At 42.0% G+C, this 25,244-nt stretch overlaps 1 protein-coding gene across 1 annotated transcript; it reads left to right on the top strand.

Moving 5' to 3' along the window:
• Positions 1–216: 216 nt before the first annotated feature.
• On the top strand, positions 217–25,032 carry LOC124032022 (solute carrier family 35 member E2A-like). Its single transcript, XM_046343975.1, has 9 exons — positions 217–404; positions 10,231–10,669; positions 10,847–10,982; positions 19,131–19,258; positions 21,526–21,646; positions 21,775–21,828; positions 22,097–22,169; positions 22,777–22,922; positions 23,169–25,032. The coding sequence occupies exons 2-9, from the start codon at positions 10,390–10,392 to the stop codon at positions 23,449–23,451; spliced, it is 1,221 nt and encodes a 406-aa protein (XP_046199931.1). The 5' UTR covers positions 217–404; positions 10,231–10,389; the 3' UTR covers positions 23,452–25,032.
• The last annotated feature ends 212 nt before the right edge of the window (positions 25,033–25,244 follow it).

Below are 25,244 nucleotides of genomic sequence, written 5' to 3'. Positions count from 1 at the left end.
GGGACATCTGTGTTATTTGGAAATGGTGCTGCGGCGGAGTTGTCGTCTTGACAGTGGGCTCGAGCCATCGCTAAACTCCGTGAAAGTAATTGAAAGTCCACCAAGTGGTCCGGTCGTCATTTGTAACTACAGCCACAAATGCATAGACCCCGCCTATTTAAAAAATAAATATCGTCTTAAAATTAGTTTTGTAACCTAACCACACTGCTAACCCAAAGCCCAAAAATAACCTTAAATTAGGACCAAAAAGCTTATTTTTGTTTTTATACATTTTTACAATAGCAATATTACTTTGTGGCTGTGGTAACTAACTAACCGTGGTATCCTTACGCTAGCGACTGTTTGGAACTCGTATACCAGAAATCGGAATTGCATAACTGACGTTAACTAGGAGGCACCACTTGGTAAGATAATTCCAACATTTACTGCATCTACAAGCTGAGTTTAATAGCCTTTTAAATATAAATATATATTTTACCAATGAACAGCGCGTTCATTCAATAAATGAGAATTTTCACGAGTAGGCTATTTGAGACACAAACACATTCACATTTAGCTAGCTACTATAGCTAATCAGCTGGTGAATTTTGCTTGTCAGTAAATGTTACAGTAACGGTAGCTAGCTAGTTTGTCAAATAGTAAACTAGTTAGCTAACGTCAGATACTTGCCAGCCAACTATGCCGTTTTAGCTAGCTGTTGGTCTTGTGTCAAATGAGTGAAAACGTGGTGAACGAGGATGCCAGAGGCAACATTTGCAATATTTATAATATTTCTGCTTTATGTATTCATATGTAACCTGCCAATGTAAACTGGCTTGTACGTATGTATTTGTGGTTCCTATATAAATGAAGATACAGGCTACTTTAACTACACCGACCTTTGCACCACTCCTGCATTTTAATCGCTATGTGGATCTGATTTATTACATTCGTGCACTATCAGAAACGTGTGCCCGGCAGTATTGCTTGTAATGTCGAGTGTATCATTGTTTAACTACAAGCAACTCACTAATGAAGACTATTTTCCAGACATGGGTTGAGTAACTTTGATGACTCAGAACAGGGGTTCTCAAAGTGGGGTCCGTGCATAGCTGCAGGAAGTAGTTTTGGGGGTGCTGCGATTTCTTTCGCTGCGGATGTTGTGGTGGGAGGTGCTGAGAAAGTTTTGTCAACGGGTGGGGGAGGCCTGGACAAATCTTTTTACCCGCGCTGGCGCTGCAGACTGCTATGTCGGTAGCGTAAACAGGACTATTAAAGGCCCGGTGCACTACTTAAATTATGCTTATTTGATTTATTTATTCTAATTTTTCAGTGGGTGCTGCAGCACCCTTACTTCCCACAGCTATGGGTCCACGGAGGTACTGCATTGGGGTCTGCTTCCAGATAAAACAATATATAAACAAACTTAACATGTGTAAATATTTGTATTAACATAGCAAGATTCAACAACTGAGACATAAACTGAACAAGTCCCACAGACATGTGACTAACAGAAATGGAATAATGTGTCCCTGAACAAAGTGGGGGTCAAAATCAAAATACCAGTCAGTATCTGGTGTGACCACCAGCTGCATTAAGTACTGCAGTGCATCTCATCCTCATGGACTGCACCAGATTTGCCAGTTCTTGCTGTGAGATGTTATCCGGGCTCTTCGCTGGCCATGGCAGAACACTGACATTCCTGTCTTGCAGTAAATCACGTACAGAATGAGCAGTATGGCTGGTGGCATTGTCATGCTGGAGGGTCATGTCAGGATGAGCCTGCAGGAAGGGTACCACATGAGGGAGGAGGATGAGGTGGTTAATATTGCCTGCTAACCTGGATTTCTTTTAGCTAAATATGCAGGTTTAAAAATATATACTTCTGTGTATTGATTTTAAGAAAGGCATTGATGTTTCATGGTTAGGTACACATTGGAGCAACGATACGCACCACATCGATTATATGCAACACAGGGACACGGTAGATAAAGTAGTAATATCATCAACCATGTGTAGTTAACTTGATTATGCTTGATAACTTTAATGCTAGCTAGCAACTTACCTTGGCTTACTGCATTCGTGTAACAGGCAGTCTCCTCGTGAAGTGCAATGAGAGGCAGGTGGTAGAGCGTTGGACTAGTTAACTAATTTTGCAAGATCGAACCCTGACAAGGTGAAAATCTGTCGTTCTGCCCCTGAACAGGCAGTTAGCCCACTGTTCCTAGGCTGTCATTGAAAATAAGAATGTGTTCTTAACTGACTTGCCTAGTTAAATACAGATTAAATAAAGGTGTAAAAAAACAACAACAACTGCGAAATCGGTGTCCAAACAATCGGAAATCTGTATTTTATGAAAACTTGATATCGGCCCTAATTAATCGGCCATCCCGATTAATCGGTCGACCTCTAGTCTGAGCACTGATGGAGGGATTGTTCGTTCCTGGTATAATTCGGGCAGTTGTTGCTATCCTGTCCCGCAGGTGTGATGTTCGGATGTACTGATCCTGTGCAGGTGTTGTTACATGTGGTCTTCCACTGCGAGGATGATCAGGTGTCTGTCCTGTCTCCCTGTAGCGCTGTCTTAGGCGTCTCACAGTATGGACATTTAAATGTATTGCCCTGGCCACATCTGCAGTCCTCATGCCTCCGTGCAGCATGCCTAAGGCACGTTCACGCAGATGAGCAGGGACCCGTCTGTAAGCTGTTAGTGTCTTAACTACCGTTCCACAGGTGCATGTTCATTAATTGTTTATGTTTCATTGAACAAGCATGGGAAAGTGTTTAAACCCTTTACAATGATGATCTGTGAAGTTATTTGGATTTTTACACATTATCTTTGAAAGACAGGGTCCTGAAAAAAGGACATTTCTTTTTTTGTTGAGTTTACATTTAATTTTTAAAATGAATATAGGTACCAACAACACATTAAAAAATGTTGGTCAAGGGATCTGTGAAATACGTTTAGAGTGCAATACAATGTAATATTATTACTCTACAATTTATGTAACTCTGGGTTCTCAAAACCAATTCTACACATGTAGGGTTTTCAGTCATTACATTCGCCCACAATTCGCTCTGTGTAAACTACGCCATTCATAGACACCAACTACTTTAGCACCTGTTGACAATTGTATCTTCAGACCAGGTGAGTTTTGTTAAGATCCCTGACGCTTGCTCAAAACATTTACATGCATCGCTTGTGCTACTCTTTTGGAAACCTAAGGAACGTATTAGGGATGCTCCGATATGACATTTTTGGCCGATACCGATTATTTTCCTTGCCAAAAAAAAACCCGATACCGATAACCAATATTTAAAATTTTAGCGGCCTTAAGCATTCTAGTACAGATAAATGGTTGAAAACACACACACACACACTGACAAAAAAGTTATTTTGTTGGCATTGATGCATGTCCCCATTACCAGTAAAACATAGTCAAAACCAATTTCTTTCACTTACTTCCTGTGCTGTTTCGTTGTTCATTTATTCAGTCTCAACTGGGATTTCATCACAATTGGCCTATTGTCGTCTGGGTTTGGCAGGGGTAGGCTGTCATTGTAAATAATCATTTGTTCTTAACTGACTTGCGTCATTAAATAAATAAATTAGCTCTGTCTGTCCGTGGCCTTTCTTCCTCGGAACGCACAGTCACTGGCCGTTTCCTTCTTGTCCAGCTACGTCTGTAACATTTCACATAAACCCTGTTTCTTGGCTGTATCGAAGTAGCGGTTCTTGTACCTAGCATCGAGTATGGTGGCGACATAGTGAAGAGGCTCCGAGAGAATGCCACCAAATCGCTTGTTCACAGCCCCTTGTAGAATACATTTGCAAGTTTTAACCCCATGGTCTGTGTCGGCAGTTTTGAGCAGGCGTTTCAATGCCATGATAGAGGGTATCACGTCTGCTGCAGACACAGTTGATGAGATTTTTTCTCGAGTCAGTTGTTTGAATGGAGCTAGGAGTGTGTTCATGTTTTCAAGTTTCAAACATGTTCTCAAATGCCATTTTTATTTTTTATTTTTTTATTTCACCTTTATTTAACCAGGTAGACTAGTTGAGAACAGGTTCTCATTTGCAACTGCGACCTGGCCAAGATAAAGCATAGCAGTGTGAAGACAACACAGAGTTACACATGGAGTAAACAATTAACAAGTCAATAACACAGAGAAAAAAGGGGAGTCTATATACAATGTGTGCAAAAGGCATGAGGAGGTAGGCGAATAATTACAATATTGCAGATTAACACTGGAGTGATAAATGATCAGACATTGAAATGGCAGCAGCGGTATGAGAACTAGCACATTCTTGAGCATGTAATACGGCTTTCCTCAGTACGAAATCCTCGTCAACCCACTGTGCTGTCAGACTTCGCATGATCATGGGGCTGACATCGCTGGTCCAAATGTCAGTTGTGAAGCTAATAGCAGTGACTGAATGTGCGTTTCAACAATACTGTGTTACTCCAGTAGGACAACATCTGAAAAATAGTGCCTACTTGGTAGGGTGTACCTGGGCTCGAAGTGCTCGACCAGTCGGCGAAAGCCAACATCATCCACGACAGAGAACGGTTGATTGTCAAGGGCAATGAATTCCATTATCTTGGCGTTATTGGATTTCGCCTTCGAGTTCTCTCCCTGAAATGTTCTTACTCTTTCAAATGACTGCTCGACTTGAACTTGTTGAGTTGTTGGAAGTATATGCTTAGTATTGTTCTGCTTTTGTACTGAGTAGTGCTGTATTTTTCATGGCTTCATTACATCATCTATCTACGTCATATAGGTATGCATGTCAACTTTGACATCAGTTTTGCACATCGGCGTTAAACTAGACATCGGGCCAATGCCGACGGTGGCATTTTTAGCAAATATCAGCCGATTCCGATATGCTTACCGTTATATCGTGCATCCCTAGAACAAATCTTTCATATCAGTGAGAAATAATTTTCCCAAAACAAAAAGTAAATTACTTCACATCTTGTTAGGTAGGGTTGGTGTTCCCACTTGGCCGTATCGCCACTTTACAGTACTTGTTTACGGAAGACAGACTGAAGATGTAGGTCTGTGCTAATTAGGTATCTATTGTGCTCCCAACACTTGTGTGTTATGCCATGTTCAGAACAAATGGAACTCTGAAATCTCTGACTTCAATGTGTTCAAAACAACTGGGAACTCGGAAAAAACTATGAAAAAACGATTTGAACAGTCGTCCAACTTGAAATTCCAACTCCGAAACGCATGACTCTTTCTAGAGCTCTGACTTTCCAACCTGAAGATCAATGACATCATGATTTGACCTTTATTTTTCAGGGTTCCCAGTTATTTTGGATGTGGGGAGGAAGTGTCGTTCGTCAACTGGAGGCACATAGTGTATGGATCTGTGAAAAACTGCTGCAGTAACTGTATATTTTTAAATTGGAAAGATTATTTTGCGCCGGCATGAAATGGGCATATCAGCACATGTGCATATCATCATATGTTTATAATTTTTATTTTATTTGTCACAAGCAGATGTTATTGCGGGTGTAGTGAAATGCTTGTGTTTCCAGCTCCAACATTGCAGTAATAGCTAGCAATACACACAACCTAAAAGTAAAATAATGGATTTAAGGAATATATAAATATTCTATGCGTTAAATCACAGTGTCAGAATTGTTGTTTACACAATAAATAAATAAATAAATACACTTACTGTAGCAGTTTTGTCCATAAACTGTGCCTCCAGTTGACGAGCTTCACTTCCTCCCTAGTTAACTTACACACAGGTGTTCGAAGTATGCTAGATAGCTAATTGGCACAGGTAACGGCCTATCTCTGTCTGTCTTCTGGGACACAATAAAAAAAAAGAAGCAAAGCCAAGCATCACACAGTTCACCCTTTCCCCTCTGTGTCTCACTCACTCAATTGCGTTCTTACCGCTCCCTCTACACCCACGTGCTACTGAAATAAATGCCTATAAAACGTATCTAACTGATATGATACACAAGCCACATTCCTTGCCAAATGATGACAGTTTAATCAAAAATTCTAAATGGACTGGTTGACAGTAGGGAAAATGTGTTCCAACATTGAGCTGCAGTTTTCGAATAATTGCATAATTTTGTGGTTGTCACTTCTTACCACAGCCACAAAGTAAAAATGGTCTAAATTGTAAAAATGCACGGGAAAAAACATTTGCTTTTTGGTATTAATTTAAGGAAAGGCAAACGTTTAATAGTGTGGTTAAGGTTAGGGGTTAGGTTTAAAATCAGAATTTTTCAAAACAAATTTATAGAAACAGGAGGGTTTACGACTTTGTGGCTGTGGTAACTAACGTCAGTAACGACCCTACTTTGCGAACAGTAAGTGGCATTAAGAATTGGAATCGGCATTATTAACAGGTTCCACACTGAAATTATGCAAAAACAGTAGTTTGATAAAGACTGAGCGTATTTACACTACCGTTCAAAAGTTTGTGGTCACTTAGAAATGTCCTTGTTTTTGAAAGAAAAAGCTCAATTTTTGTACATTAAAATAAACATCAAATTGATCAGAAATACAGTGTAGACATTGTTAATATTGTAAATTACTATTGTAGCCGGAAACTACAGATTTCTAAAAAATGAAATGTCTACGTTAGGTGTACAGAGGCCCATTATCAGCAACCATCACTCCTGTGTTCTAATGGCAAGTTGTTAGCTAATCCAAGTTTCTAATTTTAAAATGTTAGTTGATTATTAGAAAACCCTTTTGCAATTATGTTAGCACAGCTAAAGACTGTTGCTCTGATTAAAGAAGCAATAAAACTGGCAGTCTGTAGACTAGTTGAGTATCTGGAGCATCAGCATTTGTGGTTTGATAACAGGCTCAAAATTGCCAGAAACCAAGAACTTTCTTCTGAAACTAGTCAGTCTATTCTTGTTCTGAGAAATGAAGGCTATTCCATGTGAGAAATTTCCAAGAAACTGAAGATCTCGTACAATGCTGTGTACTACTCCCTTCACAGAACAGCGCAAACTGTCTCAAACCAGAATAGAAAGAGTCGGTAGGCCCCGGTGCACAACTGAGCAAGAGGACATGTACATTAGTGTCTAGTTTGCGAAACGCAGTCCTCACAAGTCCTCAACTGGCAGCTCCATTAAATAGTATCCGCAAACACCAGTCTCAACGTCAACAGTGAAGAGGCGACTCTGGCGACTCTGGGCCTTCAAGGAAGAGTTCCTCTGTCCAGTGTCTGTGTTCTTTTGCCCATCTTAATATTTTCTTTTTATTGGCCAGTCTGAGATGGCTTTTTCTTTGGAACTCTGCCTAGAAGGTTCTTTCAAAAACAAGGACATTTGTAAGCGACCCCAAACGTTTGAATGGTATTGTAATATATATATATATTACAGTTTCAATAAATTAATCTTAAATGGCCCTTTTTTTATATTGACTGAATATATATGTGTCTGTGTGTGTATATATGTGTATATAGATGTATGTGTATACATTGGGGTACACTTCAACTATGACAGACAAAATGAGGGAAAAAAATCCAGAAAAATCACATTGTAGGATTTTTAATTAATTTATTAGCAAATTATGGTGGAAAATAAGTATTTGGTCAATAACAGAAGTTTCTCAATACTTTGTTATAAACCCTTTGTTGGCAATGACAGAGGTCAAACGTTTTCTGTAAGTCTTCACAAGGTTTTCACACACTGTTGCTGGTATTGTGGCCCATTCCTCCATGCAGATCTCCTCTAGAGCAGTGATGTTTTGGGGCTGTTGCTGGGCAACACGGACTTTCAACTCCCTCCAAAGATGTTCTATGGGGTTGATATCTGGAGACTGGCAAGGCCACTCCAGGACCTTGAAATGCTTCTTACGAAGCCACTCCTTCGTTGCCCGGGCAGTGTGTTTGGGATCATTGTCATGCTGAAAGACCCAGCCACGTTTCATCTTCAATGCCCTTGCTGATGGAAGGAGGTTTTCACTCCAAATCTCACAATACATGGCCCCATTCATTCTTTCCTTTCCACAGATTAGTCGTCCTGGTCCCTTTGCAGAAAAACAGCCCCAAAGCATGATGTTTCCACCCCCATGCTTCACAGTAGGTATGGTTTTCTTTGGATGCAACTCAGCATTCTTTGTCCTCCAAACACGACAAGTTGAGTTTTTACCAAATGGTTATATTTTGGTTTCATCTGACCATATGACATTCTCCTAATCATCTTCTGGATCATCCAAATGCTCTCTAGCAAACTTCAGACGGGCCTGGACATGTACTGGCTTAAGCAGGGGGACACGTCTGGCACTGCAGGATTTGAGTCCCTGGTGGCGTAGTGTGTTACTGATGGTAGGCTTTGTTATTTTGGTCCCAGCTCTCTGCAGGTCATTCACTAGGTCCCCCCCGTGTGGTTCTGGGATTTTTGCTCACCGTTCTTGTGATCCTATTGACCCCACGGGGTGAGATCTTGCGTGGAGCCCCAGATCGAGGGAGATTATCAGTGGTCTTGTATGTCTTCCATTTCCTAATAATTGCTCCCACAGTTGATTTCTTCAAACCAAGCTGCTTACCTATTGCAGATTCAGACTTCCCAGCCTGGTGCAGGTCTACAATTCTGTTTCTGGTGTCCTTTGACAGCTCTTTGGTCTTGGCCATAGTGGAGTTTGGAGAGTGACTGTTTGAGGTTGTGGACAGGTGTCTTTTATACTGATAACAAGTTCAAACAGGTGCCATTAATACAGGTAACGAGTGGAGGACAGAGGAGCCTCTTAAAGAAGAAGTTACAGGTCCGTGAGAGCCAGAAATCTTGCTTGTTTGTAGGTGACCAAATACTTATTTTCCACCATAATTTGCAAATAAATTCATTAAAAATCCTACAATGTGATTTTCTGGATTTTTTTCCCCTCATTTTGTCTGTCATAGTTGAAGTGTACCTATGATATAAATTACAGGCCTCTCATTTTTTTAAGTGGGAGAACTTGCACAATTGGTGGCTGACTAAATACTTTTGTGTGTGTGTGTGTGTGTGTGTGTGTGTGTGTGTGTGTGTGTGTGTGTGTGTGTGTGTGTGTGTGTGTGTGTGTGTGTGTGTGTGTGTGTGTGTGTGTGTGTGGTCCCATTCAAAAGTTTGGACACACATACTCATTCAAGGGCTTTTCTTTATTTTTTATTATTTTCTACATTGTAGAATAATAGTGGACAACAAAGCTATGTAATAACACATATGGAATCATGTAGTAACCAAAAAAGTGTTAATCAAATCAAAATATATTTTAGATTCTTCAAAGATGACAGCTTTGCACACAGCTTTGCACAATCAGGGCCACTCAGTCGTAAAATGCGAAACGAAGAGCAGTGTGTTTGTTCTCATGATGGCTTGTAAAGGCAGATGCAGTCACTAACAAAACTACATCGAGCCTGGAATGTGGGACTTTGTGGTTATCTGTTCTGCTTCACCCACACCCAAGGGTGCGTGGTCCCTTTTTAGTGGGCTCTTTTTACAACACCCACTCTGTATTTAAGAGCATGTTGCGTCTCAACCTATGGCATGCACAACGTTTATCTTTTCCAGTGATGAAGACATGAAAGTCTCATGGTATGGTGGGATATGCAAAAAAGCTCTATAATGAAAAATGTCCATAAAATGTTTGTGCGTATAATATTTTCAGTTGGTCACATCACTTTCCTATTTGGAACAAATGTAACTGTTTGTTAACCAGGTAATGAGTGTCGGCAGCTACATTTACCAAAATGTGTATCCCTATTCCATACCTCTGTCAATAACAACACATTTTCAGTTTTCCCTTCCACACTTAGACCACTCCTGGCTAAATGAATGCTTAATAAGAAATTGCCCTTTGCTAAAAATCCATTTGTTTCTTTTTACCATTTCAATTGAAAACAATCACAGTAAGGCACTTAAATGTTACCCAGAAATTATTTGATATTAAAGTGAAAGCAGCTGCATTTGACCTTTTTTTAAAGTTCAAAATGTTTAGAATTACAGGAAATGTGCTTTAAAACTGCAAAATCTTCTCTGATACCAAGAGGCGGATCTTTAAAATGTTTATTTCCTACGGCCTGAAACTTGGTTTGTCCGGCCATGCACTGCAGAAGACATAGTAAAACTCCTTGTATGCTATTTTTATCCCACTCTAGTTATGTTCTGATTATGAGGGGGTCTCTGGTGAATTTGCTTTCACAAAAGGGGCCCCGGACCCAAAACGTTTGAGAAGCCCTGTGCTATAGAAGATTGTCAACTACAATAATTCCTTGTGTTTTAGCTGTGTTACATCGACCACCAGTTCTACAGGCATGCTGAACACGCCAATGGACTGACACATCGACTGACAATGGACTGACCGGCCCTCTCCACCAGTCTCCTGCTCCTCTCAGTGTTTGTGCCTGCTGGTTCCCGGTTGGTTCCTCGGGCACCGGGTGTCATGGCGTCCAACAGTCGGGCTGGAAGACATTCCCTGTGGTGGTTTCTCTCGCCGTTCCGGAGCAGACAGGAGCGTGTGGTGCTGGCACGCAGCGAGAGCATGCCGGGGGAACACGTGCTGAAGATCACCATCACAGAGACTACTGTGATCGAGGCAGACTCGGGGGTGTGGAACTCTAAGTCGCTGGTCTACCTGGGTCTGTGGTACTTCTTCAGCTTCTGCACACTGTTCCTCAACAAGTACATCCTGTCTCTGCTGGAGGGGGAGCCCAGCATGCTGGGTAAGGGACATGTGCACACACAGACACACACTCAATTTCAGATGTTCAATACTCCAATCAATAGATGGTTTGACTCATCAATTGGTTGATTTTATTCAGGGTACTAAGGGCCTCAGGGGTAGAGGGCTCAAATCGTACATGTTGTTCAATGGTTTATTGGTTTGAATTTATATGTAGGCGCTGTTCAAATGGTCTCCACCACCATCATAGGCTTTCTGAAGATGTATGTGCCTTGCTGCCTATACCAGCACAAGGCCAGGACTGAGTACCCCCCCAACTTCCTCATGATCATGCTGTTTGTGGGTCTCATGAGGTGGGTCTGCGCTGTTATCACTCTACTTTCAGCTGCATAGTTGAAGTTATTTAGCTGGTTTGTTTCCTTTTGTTAAGTTGGATGACTAATACTTACATTACTAATACTTACTTAGTCTTTATTTCCATCATGGCTAATGTTAATTTATCAATGTTTATGTTGTCAATCAATCATGAATATCAAAACAGCACGACTGTAACAAGCTTTTGTTTGACATACATTCTAAAGTACTGAGTCTCAGCATCACTCTGTTACCATGTTACCAGCAGTTGTCATAAAGTAATATACAGATACCCAGCCTAAAACAGCAAGCAATGCAAATGCAAAAGCACAGTGGCTAGGAAAATCTCCCTAGAAAGGCAGGAATCTAGGAAGAAACCTAGAGAGGAACCAGGCTCCGAAGGGTGGCCAGATCTCTTCTGGCTGTGCCAGGTGGAGATTATAAGAGTACATGGCCATTTAAAGCCAGATCCTTCCTCAAGAAGTTCAAATATTCATAGATGACTAGCAGGCTCAAATAATAACCACAGTGGTTAAAGAGACAATCGTTCAACACCTCAGGAGTAAATGTCAGTTTTTCATAGTCAAGCAACTACGATGTCGAGACAGCAGGTCTGGGACAAGGTAGCACCTAGACCACCAGGCAGGGTTCCATAGCTGCATGAAGAACTGAAAAAAAAATATGTATATACAGTCGTGGCCAAAAGTTTTGAGAATGACACAAATATAAATTTTCACGAAGTCTGCTGCCTCAAATCAAATCAAATTTTATTTGTCACATACACATGGTTAGCAGATGTTAATGCGAGTGTAGCGAAATGCTTGTGCTTCTAGTTCCGACAATGCAGTGATAACCAACAAGTAATCTAACTAACAATTCCAAAACTACTGTCTTATACACAGTGTAAGGGGATAAGGAACATGTACATAAGGATATATGAATGAGTGATGGTACAGAGCAGCATACAGTAGATGGTATCGAGTACAGTATATACATATGAGATGAGTGTGTAGACAAAGTAAACAAAGTGGCATAGTTAAAGTGGCTAGTGATACATGTGTTACATAAGGATGCAGTCGATGTTGTAGAGTACAGTATATACATATGCATATGAGATGAATAATGTAGGGTAAGTAACATTATATAAGGTAGCATTGTTTAAAGTGGCTAGTGATATATTTACATCATTTCCATCAATTCCCATTATTAAAATGGCTGGAGTTGGGTCAGTGTCAATGACAGTGTGTTGGCAGCAGCCACTCAATGTTAGTGGTGGCTATTTAACAGTCTGATGGCCTTGAGATAGAAGCTGTTTTTGAGTCTCTCGGTCCCAGCTTTGATGCACCTGTACTGACCTCGCCTTCTGGATGATAGCGGGGTGAACAGGCAGTGGTTCGGGTGGTTGATGTCCTTGATGATCTTTATGGCCTTCCTGTAATGGTGTAGGTGTCCTGGAGGGCAGGTAGTTTGCCCCATCTGGTGATGCGTTGTGACAGTTAGAAGTTAGTGAGTGCTTTTGGTGACAAGCCAAATTTTTCAGCCTCCTGAGGTTGAATAGGCGCTGCTGCGCCTTCTTCACGGCGCTGTCAGTGTGAGTGGACCAATTCAGTTTGTCTGTGATGTGTATGCCGAGGAACTTAAAACTAGCTACCCTCTCCACTACTGTTCCATCGATGTGGATAGGGGGTGTTCCCTCTGCTGTTTCCTGAAGTCCACAATCATCTCCTTAGTTTTGTTGACGTTGAGTGTGAGGTTATTTTCCTGACACCACACTCCAAGGGCCCTCACCTCCTCCCTGTAGGCCGTCTCGTCGTTGTTGGTAATCAAGCCTACCACTGTTGTGTCGTCCGCAAACTTGATGATTGAGTTGGAGCGTGCGTGGCCACGCAGTCGTGGGTGAACAGGGAGTACAGGAGAGGGCTCAGAACGCACCCTTGTGGGGCCCCGTGTTGAGGATCAGCGGGGAGGAGATGTTGTTGCCTACCCTCACCACCTGGGGGCGGCCCGTCAGGAAGTCCAGTACCCAGTTGCACAGGGCGGGGTCGAGACCCAGGGTCTCGAACGAGCTTGGAGGGTACTATGGTGTTGAATGCCGAGCTGTAGTCGATGAACAGCATTCTCACATAGGTATTCCTCTTGTCCAGGTGGGTTAGGGCAGTGTGCAGTGTGGTTGAGATTGCATCGTCTGTGGACCTATTTGGGCGGTAAGCAAATTGGAGTGGGTCTAGGGTGTCAGGTAGGGTGGAGGTGATATGGTCCTTGACTAGTCTCTCAAAGCACTTCATGATGACGGAAGTGAGTGCTACGGGGCGGTAGTCGTTTAGCTCAGTTACCTTAGCTTTCTTGGGAACAGGAACAATGGTGGCCCTCTTGAAGCATGTGGGAACAGCAGACTGATTGAATATGTCCGTAAACACACCGGCCAGCTGGTCTGCGCATGCTCGGAGGGCGCGGCTGGGGATGCCGTCTGGGCCTGCAGCCTTGCGAGGGTTAACACGTTTAAATGTCTTACTCACCTCGGCTGCAGTGAAGGAGAGACTGCATGTTTCCGTTGCAGGCCGTGTCAGTGGCACTGTATTGTCCTCAAAGCGGGCAAAAAAGTTATTTAGTCTGCCTGGGAGCAAGACATCCTGGTCCGTGACTGGGCTGGATTTCATCTTGTAGTCCGTGATTGACTGTAGACCCTGCCACATGCCTCTTGTGTCTGAGCCATTGAATTGAGATTCTGTTTGTATGTTGCCAGACACCTTGCCCTGATTAAAAGCAGTGGTTCGCAATTTGCATTAACTCCAGAATGTTATGAAGAGTGATCAGATGAATTGCAATTAATTGCAAATTAACTGAATCCCCAAAAACATTCCCACTGCATTTCAGCCCTGCCACAAAAGGACCAGCTGACATGTCAGTGATTCTCTCGTGAATACAGGTGTGAGTGTTGACGAGGACAAGGCTGGAGATCACTCTGTCATGCTGATTGAGTTCAAATATCAGACTGGAAGCTTCAAAAGGGGGGTGGTGCTTGGAATCATTGTTCTTCCTCTGTCAACCATGGTTACCTGCAAGGAAACATGTACCGTCATAGTTGCTTTGCACAAAAAGGGCTTAACAGGCTAGATATTGCTGCCAGTAAGTTTACACCTAAATCAACTATTTATCGGATCATCAAGAACTTCAAGGAGAGGGGTTCAATTGTTGTGAAGAAGGCTTCAGGGCGCCCAAGAAAGTCAAGCAAGCACCAGGACCGTCTCCTAAAGTTGATTCAGCTGCGGGATCGGGGCACCACCAGTACAGAGCTTGCTCAGGAATGGCAGCAGGCAGGTGTGAGTGCATCTGCAAGCACAGTGAGGCAAAGACTTTTAGAGGATGGCCTGTTGTCAAGAAGGGCAGCAAAGAAGCCACTTTTCTCCAGGAAAAACATCAGGGACAGACTGATATTCTGCAAGAGGTACAGGGATTGGACTGCTGAGGACTGGGGTAAAGTTATTTTCTCTGATGAATGCCCTTTCCAATTGTTTGGGGCATCCGGAAAAAGCTTGTCAGGAGTAGACAAGGTGAGTGCTACCATCAGTCCTGTGTCATGCCAACAGTAAAGCATCCCGAGACCATTCATGTGCGGCGATGCTTCTCAGCCAAGGGAGTGGGCTCACTCACTATTTTGCTTAAGAACACAGCCATGAATAAAAAAAATGTTACCAACACATCCTCCGAGAGTAACTTCTCCCAACCATCCAGGAACAGTTTGGTGACGAACAATGCCTTTTCCGCCATGATGGAGCACCTTGTCATAAGGCAAAAGTGATAACTTAGTGGCTCAGGGAAAAAAACATGGATATTTTGGGTCCATGGCCAGAACTCCCCAGACCTTAATCCCATTGAGAACTTGTGGTCAATCCTCAAGAGGCGGGTGGACAAACAAAAACCCACAAATTCTGACAAACTCCAAGCATTGATTATGCAAGAATGGGCTGCCATCAGTCAGGATGTGGCCCAGAAGTTAATTGACAGCATGCCAGGGTGGATTGCAGAGGTCTTGAAAAAGAAGGGTCAAGACTGCAAATATTGACTCTTTGCATTAACTTCTTGTAATTGTCAATAGAAGCCTTTGACACTTATGAAATGCTTGTAAATATAGTTCAGTATTCCTTAGTAACATCTGACAAAAATATCTAAAGACATTGAAGCAGCAAACTTTGGAAATGAATATTTGTGTCATTCTCAACTTTTGGCCACGAGTGTGTTGTGTGTGTATATAAATAATATGGTACCAGTCAAACGTTTGGACACATCTCCTCATTCACGGGTTTTTCTTTACTTCTACTATTTTAGACATTGTAGAATAATAAGGAAGATATCAACTATGAAATAACAAAAAAGTGTTAAACAATTCAAAATATATTTTAGATTCTTCAAAGTAGCCCCCTGTTTCCTTTATGACATAATAATAATAATAATAATAATAATATATGCCATTTAGCATCTTTGCACACTCTTGGCGTTCTCTCAACCAGCTTCACCTGGAATGCTTTTCCAACAGTCTTGAAGGAGTTCCCACATATGCTGAGCATTTGTTGGCTGCTTTTCCTTTACTCTGGGGTCCAACTCATCCAAAACCATCTCAATTGGTTTGAGGTCGGGTGATTGTGGAGGCTAGGTCATCTGATGCAGCACTCCATCACTCTCCTTCTTGGTCAAATAACCCTTACACTGCCTGTAGGTGTGTTGGGCCATTGTCCTTTTGAAAAACAAATGATAGTCCCACTAAGTACAAACCTGTTGGGATGGCAGATCGCTGTAGAATGCTGTTGTAGCCATGCTGGTTAAGTGTGCCTTGAATTCTAAATGTATCTAGGCAGGTAGCCTAGTGGTTAGAGAGTTGGGTCAGTAACCAAAGGGTTGCTGACACGAATCCCCAAGCTGACAAGGGGATTGTTGTTCTATGTTGTTCTGCCCCAGAACAAAGCAGTTAACCCACTGTTCCCCGGTAGATTGTCGTTGTATATAAGAATTTGTTCATAACGGACTTGCCTAGTTAAATGAAAGTTAGAAATAAAATTGCTGACAATGTCATGAGCAAAGAACCCACACACCATTGCACCTCCTTATTGCTTTATGGTGGGAACTACACATGCAGAGATCATCCGTTCACCAACTCTGCGTCTCACAAAGACACGGTGGTTGGAACCAGAAATCTAAAATTTGGACTCATCAGACCAAAGGACAGATTTCCACCAGTCTAATATCCATTGCTCGTGTTTCTTGGCCCGAGCAAGTCTCTTCTTATCATTGGTGTCCTTTTAGTAGTGGTTTCTTTTGAACAATTTCCTCTGAACAGTTGATGTTGAGATGTCTGTTACTTGAACTCTGTGAAGCATTTATTTGGGCTGCAATTTCTGAGGCTGATAACTCTGCTGCAGTGGATAAGTTAATGAGAGTTAACTCTGGGTCTTAATTTCCTGTGGCGGCCCTCATGAAAGCCAGTTTCATCATAGCTCTTGATGGTTTTTGCAACTGCACTTGAAGAAACTTTCCAAGTTCTTGACATTTTCTGTATTGACTGACCTTGTCTTAAAGTAATGATGGACTGTCATTTCGCTTTGCTTATTTGAGCTGTTCTTGACATAATATGGACTTGGTCTTTTACCAAATAGGGCTATCTTCTGTATACCACCCCTACCTTGTCACAACACAACTGATTGGCTGAAACACATTAAGAAGGAAATAAATTCCACAAAAAAATTTTTTAACAAGGCACACCTGTTATTTGAAATGCATTCCAGGTGAATGCTGGTTGAGAGAATGCCAATAGTGTGCAAAGCTGTCGAGGCAAATGGTGGCTACTTTGAAGAATCTAAATTTGTTTAAAACTTTCTTTGGTTACTACCTGTGTTTCTTTGGTTACTACCTACTACATGTGTTATTTCATAATTTTGATGTCTTCACTATTATTCTACAATGTCAAAAATTTAAAAATAAAGAAAAACCCTTGAAAAAGTAGGTGTGTACTAACTTTTGACTGGTACTGTAAATATTCAGACCCTTTGCTATGAGACTTGAAATTGTGCTCAGGTGCATCCTGTTTCCATTGATCATCCTTGGGATGTTTCTATAACTTGATTGGCGTCCACCTGTGGTAAAATCTATTGATTGGACATGATTTGGAAAGGCACACACCTGTCTATATAAGGTCATACAGTTGACAATGCATGTCTGAGCAAAAACCAAGCCATGAGGTTGAATGAATTGTTCCTAGAGCTCAGAGACAGGATTGTCGAGGCACAGATCTGGAGAAGGGTACCAAAACATTTCTGCAGCATTGAAGGTCCCCAAGAACACAGTGGCCTCCATCATTCTTAAATGAAAGAAGTTTGGAACCACCAAGTCTCTTCCTAGAGCTGGCCGACCCGGCAAACTGATCAATCGCGGGAGAAAGGCCTTGGTCAGGGTGGTGACCAAGAATCTGATGGTCACTCTGACAGAGCTCCAGAGTTCTGCTGTGGAGATGGGAGAACCTTCCAGAAGGACAACAATCTGGTAATCACTCCACCAATCAGGCCTTTAAGATAGTGCCCAGATGGAAGTCACTCCTTAATAAAAGGCACATGACAGCCCTCTTGGAGTTTGCGAAAAGGCACCTAAAATACTCTGACCATAAGAAACAAGATTCTCTGGTCTGATGAAACAAAGATTTGGCCTGAATGCTAAGCGTCACATCTGGGGGAACCTGGCACCATCCCTACGGTGAAGCATACTGGTGGCAGCATCATGCTGTGGGCATGTTTTTCAGCGGCAGGGACTGGAAGACTAGTCAGGATTGAGGGAAAGATGAACGGAGCAAAGTACAGAGAGATCCTTGATGAAAATTTGCTCCAGAGGGCTCAGGACCTCGGACTGGGACGAAGGTTCACCTTCCAACAGGACAATGACCCCAAGCATACAGCCAGGACAACGCAGGAGTGGCTTCGGGACAAGTCTCTGAATGTCCTTGAGTGGCCCAGCCAGAGTCCGTACTTGAACCCGATCTAACATCTCTGGAGAGACCAAAAAGCTTGGCAGTGATGAAAAACATCCCAAGACCAAGTAACAAAATGTGGAAAATGTCATTCGGTCTGAATACTTTCCGAATGCAATGTATATAATGTCTGGCACTGTTTCACTGGAATTATCAAACGGCAAGAGTCAGACAATCGTAAACGGCTCGTATAGGCGCAGTTTAGCTGAGACTCGTCTCTTGATAGGTAGACTGGCAGTCTTTTCCTGAAGTTATTATTTTCATGCATCAGTTCGGCTTGCCGAACCAAATAAGTGTGCTGCATGCTCCCTTAAAAGACCTTTGTTTGGAAAAACAAGAAAAAGGCAATAGTAGTTTGTCCATTTTGAGTGCCGTAGCCAGTATAGACTTCCTCCAAAATAGTCAGAGTTTATCCAAGATGACTCAAGAAATCTGTCATCAATTTTAATATTTGATGCAGTATTTTTCAATTAAAAAATGTCCATCAAAACAACTCATCTCTCAGTGAATGACAACAAAGACTCTATTGAAGAATCCCTACTTTTGGCCACTCACAGACGAATGGGTGTAGACTTTGGCTTCGGCTTGCCTCCATAAAAATATTGTGTTCTTGAACAACTTATTTTAAAAAAAAAAAATCACAATCCAAATGAACAAAAACATTGTCATACTATATGCACAAACGCTACCGAACTGTTTCGGCTAGGAAGCATGATGACTCCTTTACAGTATGCCTGTCTTAACTGAAACGGTGCTCTCATACTATAACTTTCATTATCTGACTTAGCTTAGCATGCTAGCTAGTTACACTGACAGCTGTCTGTTTAGTGCCCTATTTGTTATTTCTCTGCTACCAGCATCAGTCTTTGATGTGGAACCTAAACGAGAATTTCCGCTCTAGGACAGGAATTACTCGAAATAGGTGCTTCAACTTCCTCTGTGGGCCTTTTTTAAATGGCCTCTAAACGGTTACATTTTAGGTTAGTGCAATGCTCAACTCAATCTCAGCTCTTCTATCATTACAGGTAAACAGTTTGACAATCTGGAAAAGGGATAGTCTGTGGGGCATAGGTTTGGAGTGGTTGTGGTGTGGGATTGTTTTCTGGTCTGAATGCTACTAACCTATCCTGTTCTGCAGGTTCACTAGTGTGGTGCTGGGACTGGTGAGCCTGAAGAATGTGGCGGTCTCCTTTGCTGAGACGGTGAAGAGCTCCGCGCCCATCTTCACTGTCATCATGTCTAGGCTGATCCTAGGGGAATACACAGGTAAAGCACATGTACACTGTATTCCCCCCATTTTGGGGCACCAAAATTATTGGGACAAATTAACTTATGCTTAGTAAAAAGTAAGTATTTTGTCCCATATTTTTAGCAGGCAATAACTACATCAAGCTTGTAACTCTCCAAATTTGTTGGATGCATTTGCTGTGTCTTTCAATTGTGTTTCAGATTATTTTGTACCCAATATAAATTAATGGTAAATATTGTATTGTGTCATTTTAGAGTAACTTTTATTGTAAATAAGAATAGAATATGTTTCTAAACACTTCTACATTAATGTGGATGTTACCATGATTACGCATAATCCTGAATGAATCGTGAATAATCAAATCAAATTCATTTTATATAGCCCTTCGTACATCAGCTGATATCTCGAAGTGCTGTACAGAAACCCAGCCTAAAACCCCAAACAGCAAGCAATGCAGGTGTAGAAGCACGGTGGCTAGGAAAAACTCCCTAGAAAGGCCAAAACCTAGGAAGAAACCGAGAGAGGAACCAGGCTATGTGGGGTGGTCAGTCCTCATCTGGACATTATAACAGAACATGGCCAAGATGTTCAAATGTTCATAAATGACCAGCATGGTCGAATAATAATAAGGCAGAACAGTTGAAACTGGAGCAGCAGCACGGCCAGGTGGACTGGGGACAGCAAGGAGTCATCATGTCAGGTAGTCCTGGGGCATGGTCCTAGGGCTCAGGTCCTCCGAGAAAGAGAAAGAAGAGAGAGAGAGAATTAGAGAAAGCACACTTAAATTCACACAGGACACCGAAAAGGACAGGAGAAGTACTCCAGATATAACTAACTGACCCTAGCCCCCCGACACAAACTACTGCAGCATAAATACTGGAGGCTGAGACAAGAGGGGTCAGGAGACATTGTGGCCCCATCCGAGGACACCCCCGGACAGGGCCAAACAAAAAGGATATAACCCCACCCACTTTGCCAAGGCACAGCCCCCACACCACTAGAGGGATATCTTCAACCACCAACATACCATCCTGAGACAAGGACGAGTATAGCCCACAAAGATCTCCTCCACAGCACAACCCAAGGGGGGGCGCCAACCCAGACAGGATGACCACATCAGTGAATCAACCCACTCAGGTGACGCACCCCTTCCAGGGACGGCACGAGAGAGCCCCAGTAAGCCAGTGACTCAGCCCCTGTAATAGGGTTAGAGGCAGAGAATCCCAGTGGAAAGAGGGGAACCGGCAAGGCAGAGACAGCAAGGGCGGTTCGTTGCTCCAGAGCCTTTCCGTTCACCTTCCCACTCCTGGGCCAGACTACACTCAATCATATGACCCACTGAAGAGATGAGTCTTCAGTATAGACTTAAAGGTTGAGACCAAGTTTGCGTCTCTGACATGGGTAGGCAGACCGTTCCATAAAAATGGAGCTCTATAGGAGAAAGCCTCCAGCTGTTTGCTTAGAAATTCTAGGGACAATTAGGAGGCCTGCATCTTGTGACCGTAGCGTACGTGTAGGTATGTACGGCAGGACCAAATCAGAGAGATAGGTAGGAGCAAGCCCATGTAATGCTTTGAATAATCAGTGAGAAAGGTAGACGCGCAAACATCATACAGCCAAGACATGCTAACCTCTCACCATTACAATAACAGGGGAGGTTAGCATTTTTGGGAGGTAAGATATTTGTGCATCTAACTTTTTCACTCGTATTTATTCACGATTCATTCAGGATTATCCGTAATCATGGTAGCATCCACATAAATGTAGAAGTGTTTAGATACTTTTATTGTAAATAAGAATAGAATGTGACTCCAAAATGACACAAAACTATATATACCATTAATTTCTATTGGGCACAAAATAATCTGTTTAAGTGAATTTGTCCCAATATCTTTGGTCCCCTAAAATTTCCAAAAAGTGCTGTGATTTCTGAACGGTTCACCTGATCTGGATGAAAATACCATCAAATTAAATTAGACAGTCTGCACTTTAACCTTCATAGCCATCGTATCATTTGTACAGATCCAAAACAACAAAAAATGTGTCACTCTACCAATACTCTAGGGCTAGGTCTTGTGCAGATAGCTGACGTGTGTGTGTGTGTGTGTGTGTGTGTGTGTGTGTGTGTGTGTGTGTGTGTGTGTGTGTGTGTGTGTGTGTGTGTGTGTGTGTGTGTGTGTGTGTGTGTGTGTGTGTGTGTGTGTGTGTGTGTGTGTGTGTGTGTGTGTGTGTGTGTGTGTGTGTGTGTGTGTGTGTGTGTGTGCGCGCACACTCACTACTGTAGGGATGTGGGTGAATCTGTCCCTTTTTCCTGTCATGGCTGGCCTGGCCCTCTGCACTGCAACAGAGATCAGTTTTAATATGCTGGGCTTCTCTGCAGCCCTTTCCACCAACATCATGGACTGGTACTCACACACAGTAACACAATAGTACCCGTATTTATGACATTTCTCACATTTCAAAGCTTTGTCTTTTCAGGGCAATGTGACACCACCACACATTCTCATGGTTCTCTTCATATTCCCTCTATCAGTTTACAGAATGTTTTTTCAAAGAAGCTACTAAGTGGAGACACATACAAATTCAGGTAAGTTGTTTTTAGTACTTCCTAGTTTGTAATATACAAAACTAATGAATGTATTAGGCCCAGTATTATATCCTGTACTGGATAATAATTCCTGTTGTATCCTAGGAATACAACAAAAATAAAATAAAACACAAGTGTATTGTTAACAGATGTGTAAAGAAATTGAGGAGTTGAGGAATTTAATGTTAAACTGTTGACGGTAGATTATAGTATGAAGTGTTTACCGGTGTCTGTATGAATAGAATACTTGTTCCTGTGTCCTGTTTAGCCCTCCAGAACTGCAGTTCTACACCAGTGCAGCTGCAGTCATTATGCTAATACCTGCCTGGGTCTTCCTCATGGTCAGTCACGTATATTACTGTACTGTTGACTATATTACCATTTGGTATTTCACATTTATGATTGACAGTTAATGAGTGCTCTGAACATTCTGGTTTAACAGAGTAATGCATTTGTTACAGTAACTGAAAATGAATGTCTATATTTTGTAGTATATAATAATAGCAAAATAACTAATATGCTGTTAATAGTGCATAAATGTCATCCCTTCTATATTAGAAACGTATGTGTGTCCAGCAGGCTGGCGTCATTGTAATTGGAGTGCACCCTGCATACAGTGCTCTGGTGTAATGAAAGGAGGCCACTATTGTTGACGAGCAGTTCCCAGACTGTGGTCTAATAATTGAGCTTCATGACCTGGAGTATATCGTGTAGCCTAAGGTGTACCGGTTTCCATTTGTTTTGAATGCAGTACTGTGTTGTTCAGCTAAAGCTACTGATGGCAGATACAAATGATATAAAATACTATTACCATCATAATGACTATAGCCTAATACCTGTTTGTTGTAAAACAGTTGGTTTAAAAACAATGAAAATACCAAGTTAGCAACTTGACCTGGTATTTGGTTTGGGACTGTTTCAGTTTGGTGTGCTCCTTTGTGCCTCCAGGACCTTCCAGTGATTGGGAAAAGTGAGCGTTCGTTCAGCTGGAGTCAAGACATCGTTCTGCTGCTGCTGTTTGATGGGGTCCTGTTCCACCTGCAGAGTGTCACCGCCTACGCCCTCATGGGACGCATCTCTCCCGTCACCTTTAGGTAGGAGTCACACAGGCAGGGGGGCATTTCAATTCAGTTAGCCATCATTCCCATCTGTTTATTTATTTTTACCTCTGTGTAACTATTTTTTTACCTCTTGAAACTATTGAGAAGCCCTCCAGTCAAATTCAGGTTGAAAATACTATTATCCTTGACAGTCATCGCATTTAGACAGGTAGTAGTCCCATTCAAAAATGTTTATTGCAACCTGCAGCAGTATCTAACACCCTCCCCTTTCCTCCACAGTGTTGCCAGCACAGTGAAGCACGCCATGTCTATCTGGCTGAGTATCATTGTGTTCAGTAACCACATCACGGTGCTCAGCGCCGCCGGCACGGCCCTGGTTTTTGTTGGTGTGCTGCTGTACAACAAGGCCAAGCAGTTTCAGAGAGACACGTTACAGGCCCTGGCCCAGGCTCAGGACCAACACAACAAACCACTTCTGCAGGACCACGAGCTCCAAGCATCGGACCGATATACTCCCCAGGAGACCAAAGGGGGAGAGACCAAAGAGGTCTGTTCTTTTTAACTTTGATCATGTAGAACCTGATATGCAGACTTGCACCAGCATTACAACAAATCGGAGAAGTCAACGGTCTTCATAGCACAGTGAAAGGATCTGTCACTGGGGTTTCTCTCAGTGGGAATTGTCCATTCGAGAGGTTGGTTTCATTCGGCCTCACCTTGATTCACTCTGATGATACCTTTGTGAACTTGCCTTAGTGTGCGGTCTGAACGCGGACCAGTGTTTGACTCGGTTCTGGTGTGTTTGAACTTCACTTTTACACTGTCAATTCCTTTTGTTGTTCCATTCCCTCACCTGAAATGTTTCATTATTTCATATGGTTTTGAAACACGAGCAAACTCAGGATTTCTCTCAATGTTCATTGGGTGGAAGCGGTTCAATGCAAGTCTATTTTTCCTGCGTACTTGCCTTTATGATAATTTTTGTAATGTTTTATTGAGTCTTACATTTTTCGGTTATGGACACACGTTGTCGTTGACTAAACAGCTTTATTCTCCTGATCATTGGCAAAGGTCCATCAACATGTAGAACAGTCAAGACATTCATCATTCATCATTCATTCTAATAGGGCTTTAGCTCAGCTGTATACCAATTGGTCACAAGTGTAAAGCAAATATTTGCGGCATTAGCCTGACCACAAAGGTGTCTTACCTTCGGGGGAGATGAGGTAGAGAGGGTAACCCTTTGTTTTCCCAAAGCTCACCGTTGACACTGAACTTCTCACAGCAATTTAATTTTAAATATTTGAAAACCTTGAGTGCAGTCTGCAGAGGTCGTATCCTTATCTGCAGTTCTTCCAAAATCACCTAGCAACCATTTTTAATTTTGCAAAGCTTTCTTTAGGTTACTATTGTGTTGGTTCTTCATTTTCTTGTTGTTCTTGAACAGAACCTGAAAGTTTCGTCATAGCTAGGTGTTGAGAGATTGATTTGGGCTTATGTGGCATTGTGTAGCTTTCCACACCCCTGTCTTACTTTCTGTGCCACACTGAACCTTGTTATTTGCTAAGAGTCAGTTGAATAGGGGAGACTTGATGTACTTTATTTCAAGTGCTAAGCATACTGTTAATGAAACTGTTATTTGTCTTGAGTACATTCCTTTGTTGTTTTTGCATTCTTGTTCAACAATGAATATATTTTTAGTAGTTCTGGTTATGAAACACCCCAAGGTCTCTCAACCAACCTCTTCAGGATCTGCCCCTAGAACAAGGATATGCATATTCTTGATACCATTTGAAAATAAACACTTTGAAGTTTGTGGAAATGTAAAAGGAATGCAGGAGAATATAACATATTAGATCTGGCAAAAGGTAATACAAAGAAAAATAGATATTTATTTTGTACAATCTTTGAAATGCAAGTGAAAGGCCATAATGTATTATTCCAGCCCAGGTGCACTTTTGATTTTGGCCACTAGATGGCAGCAGTGCATGTACAAAGATTTAGACTCATCCACAGAACCATTGCATTTCTGTTCAAAATGTTATATCAAGACTGCCCAAATGTGCCTAATTTGTTTGTTAATAACTTTTCAAGTTCAAAACTGTACACTCTCCTCAAACAATAGCATGGTATTATTTCACTGTAATAGTTATTGTAAATTGGACAGTGCAGTTAGATTAACAAGAATTTAAGCTTTCTGCCAATATCAGATATATCTACGTCCTGGGAATTTTTCTTGTTACTTACAACCTCATGCTAACTGCATTAGCCTACGTTAGTTTAACTGTCCCGTGGATGGGACACCGATCATATCCTCTCAGCCATATTACCATTTTGGTGATGTAATCTAATATT

The sequence above is a fragment of the Oncorhynchus gorbuscha genome, linkage group LG03, assembly GCF_021184085.1.
Source record: "Oncorhynchus gorbuscha isolate QuinsamMale2020 ecotype Even-year linkage group LG03, OgorEven_v1.0, whole genome shotgun sequence".
In the NCBI taxonomy this organism is placed as follows: Eukaryota; Metazoa; Chordata; class Actinopteri; order Salmoniformes; family Salmonidae; genus Oncorhynchus; species Oncorhynchus gorbuscha.
This window is presented reverse-complemented; position numbering and strand designations above follow the sequence as displayed.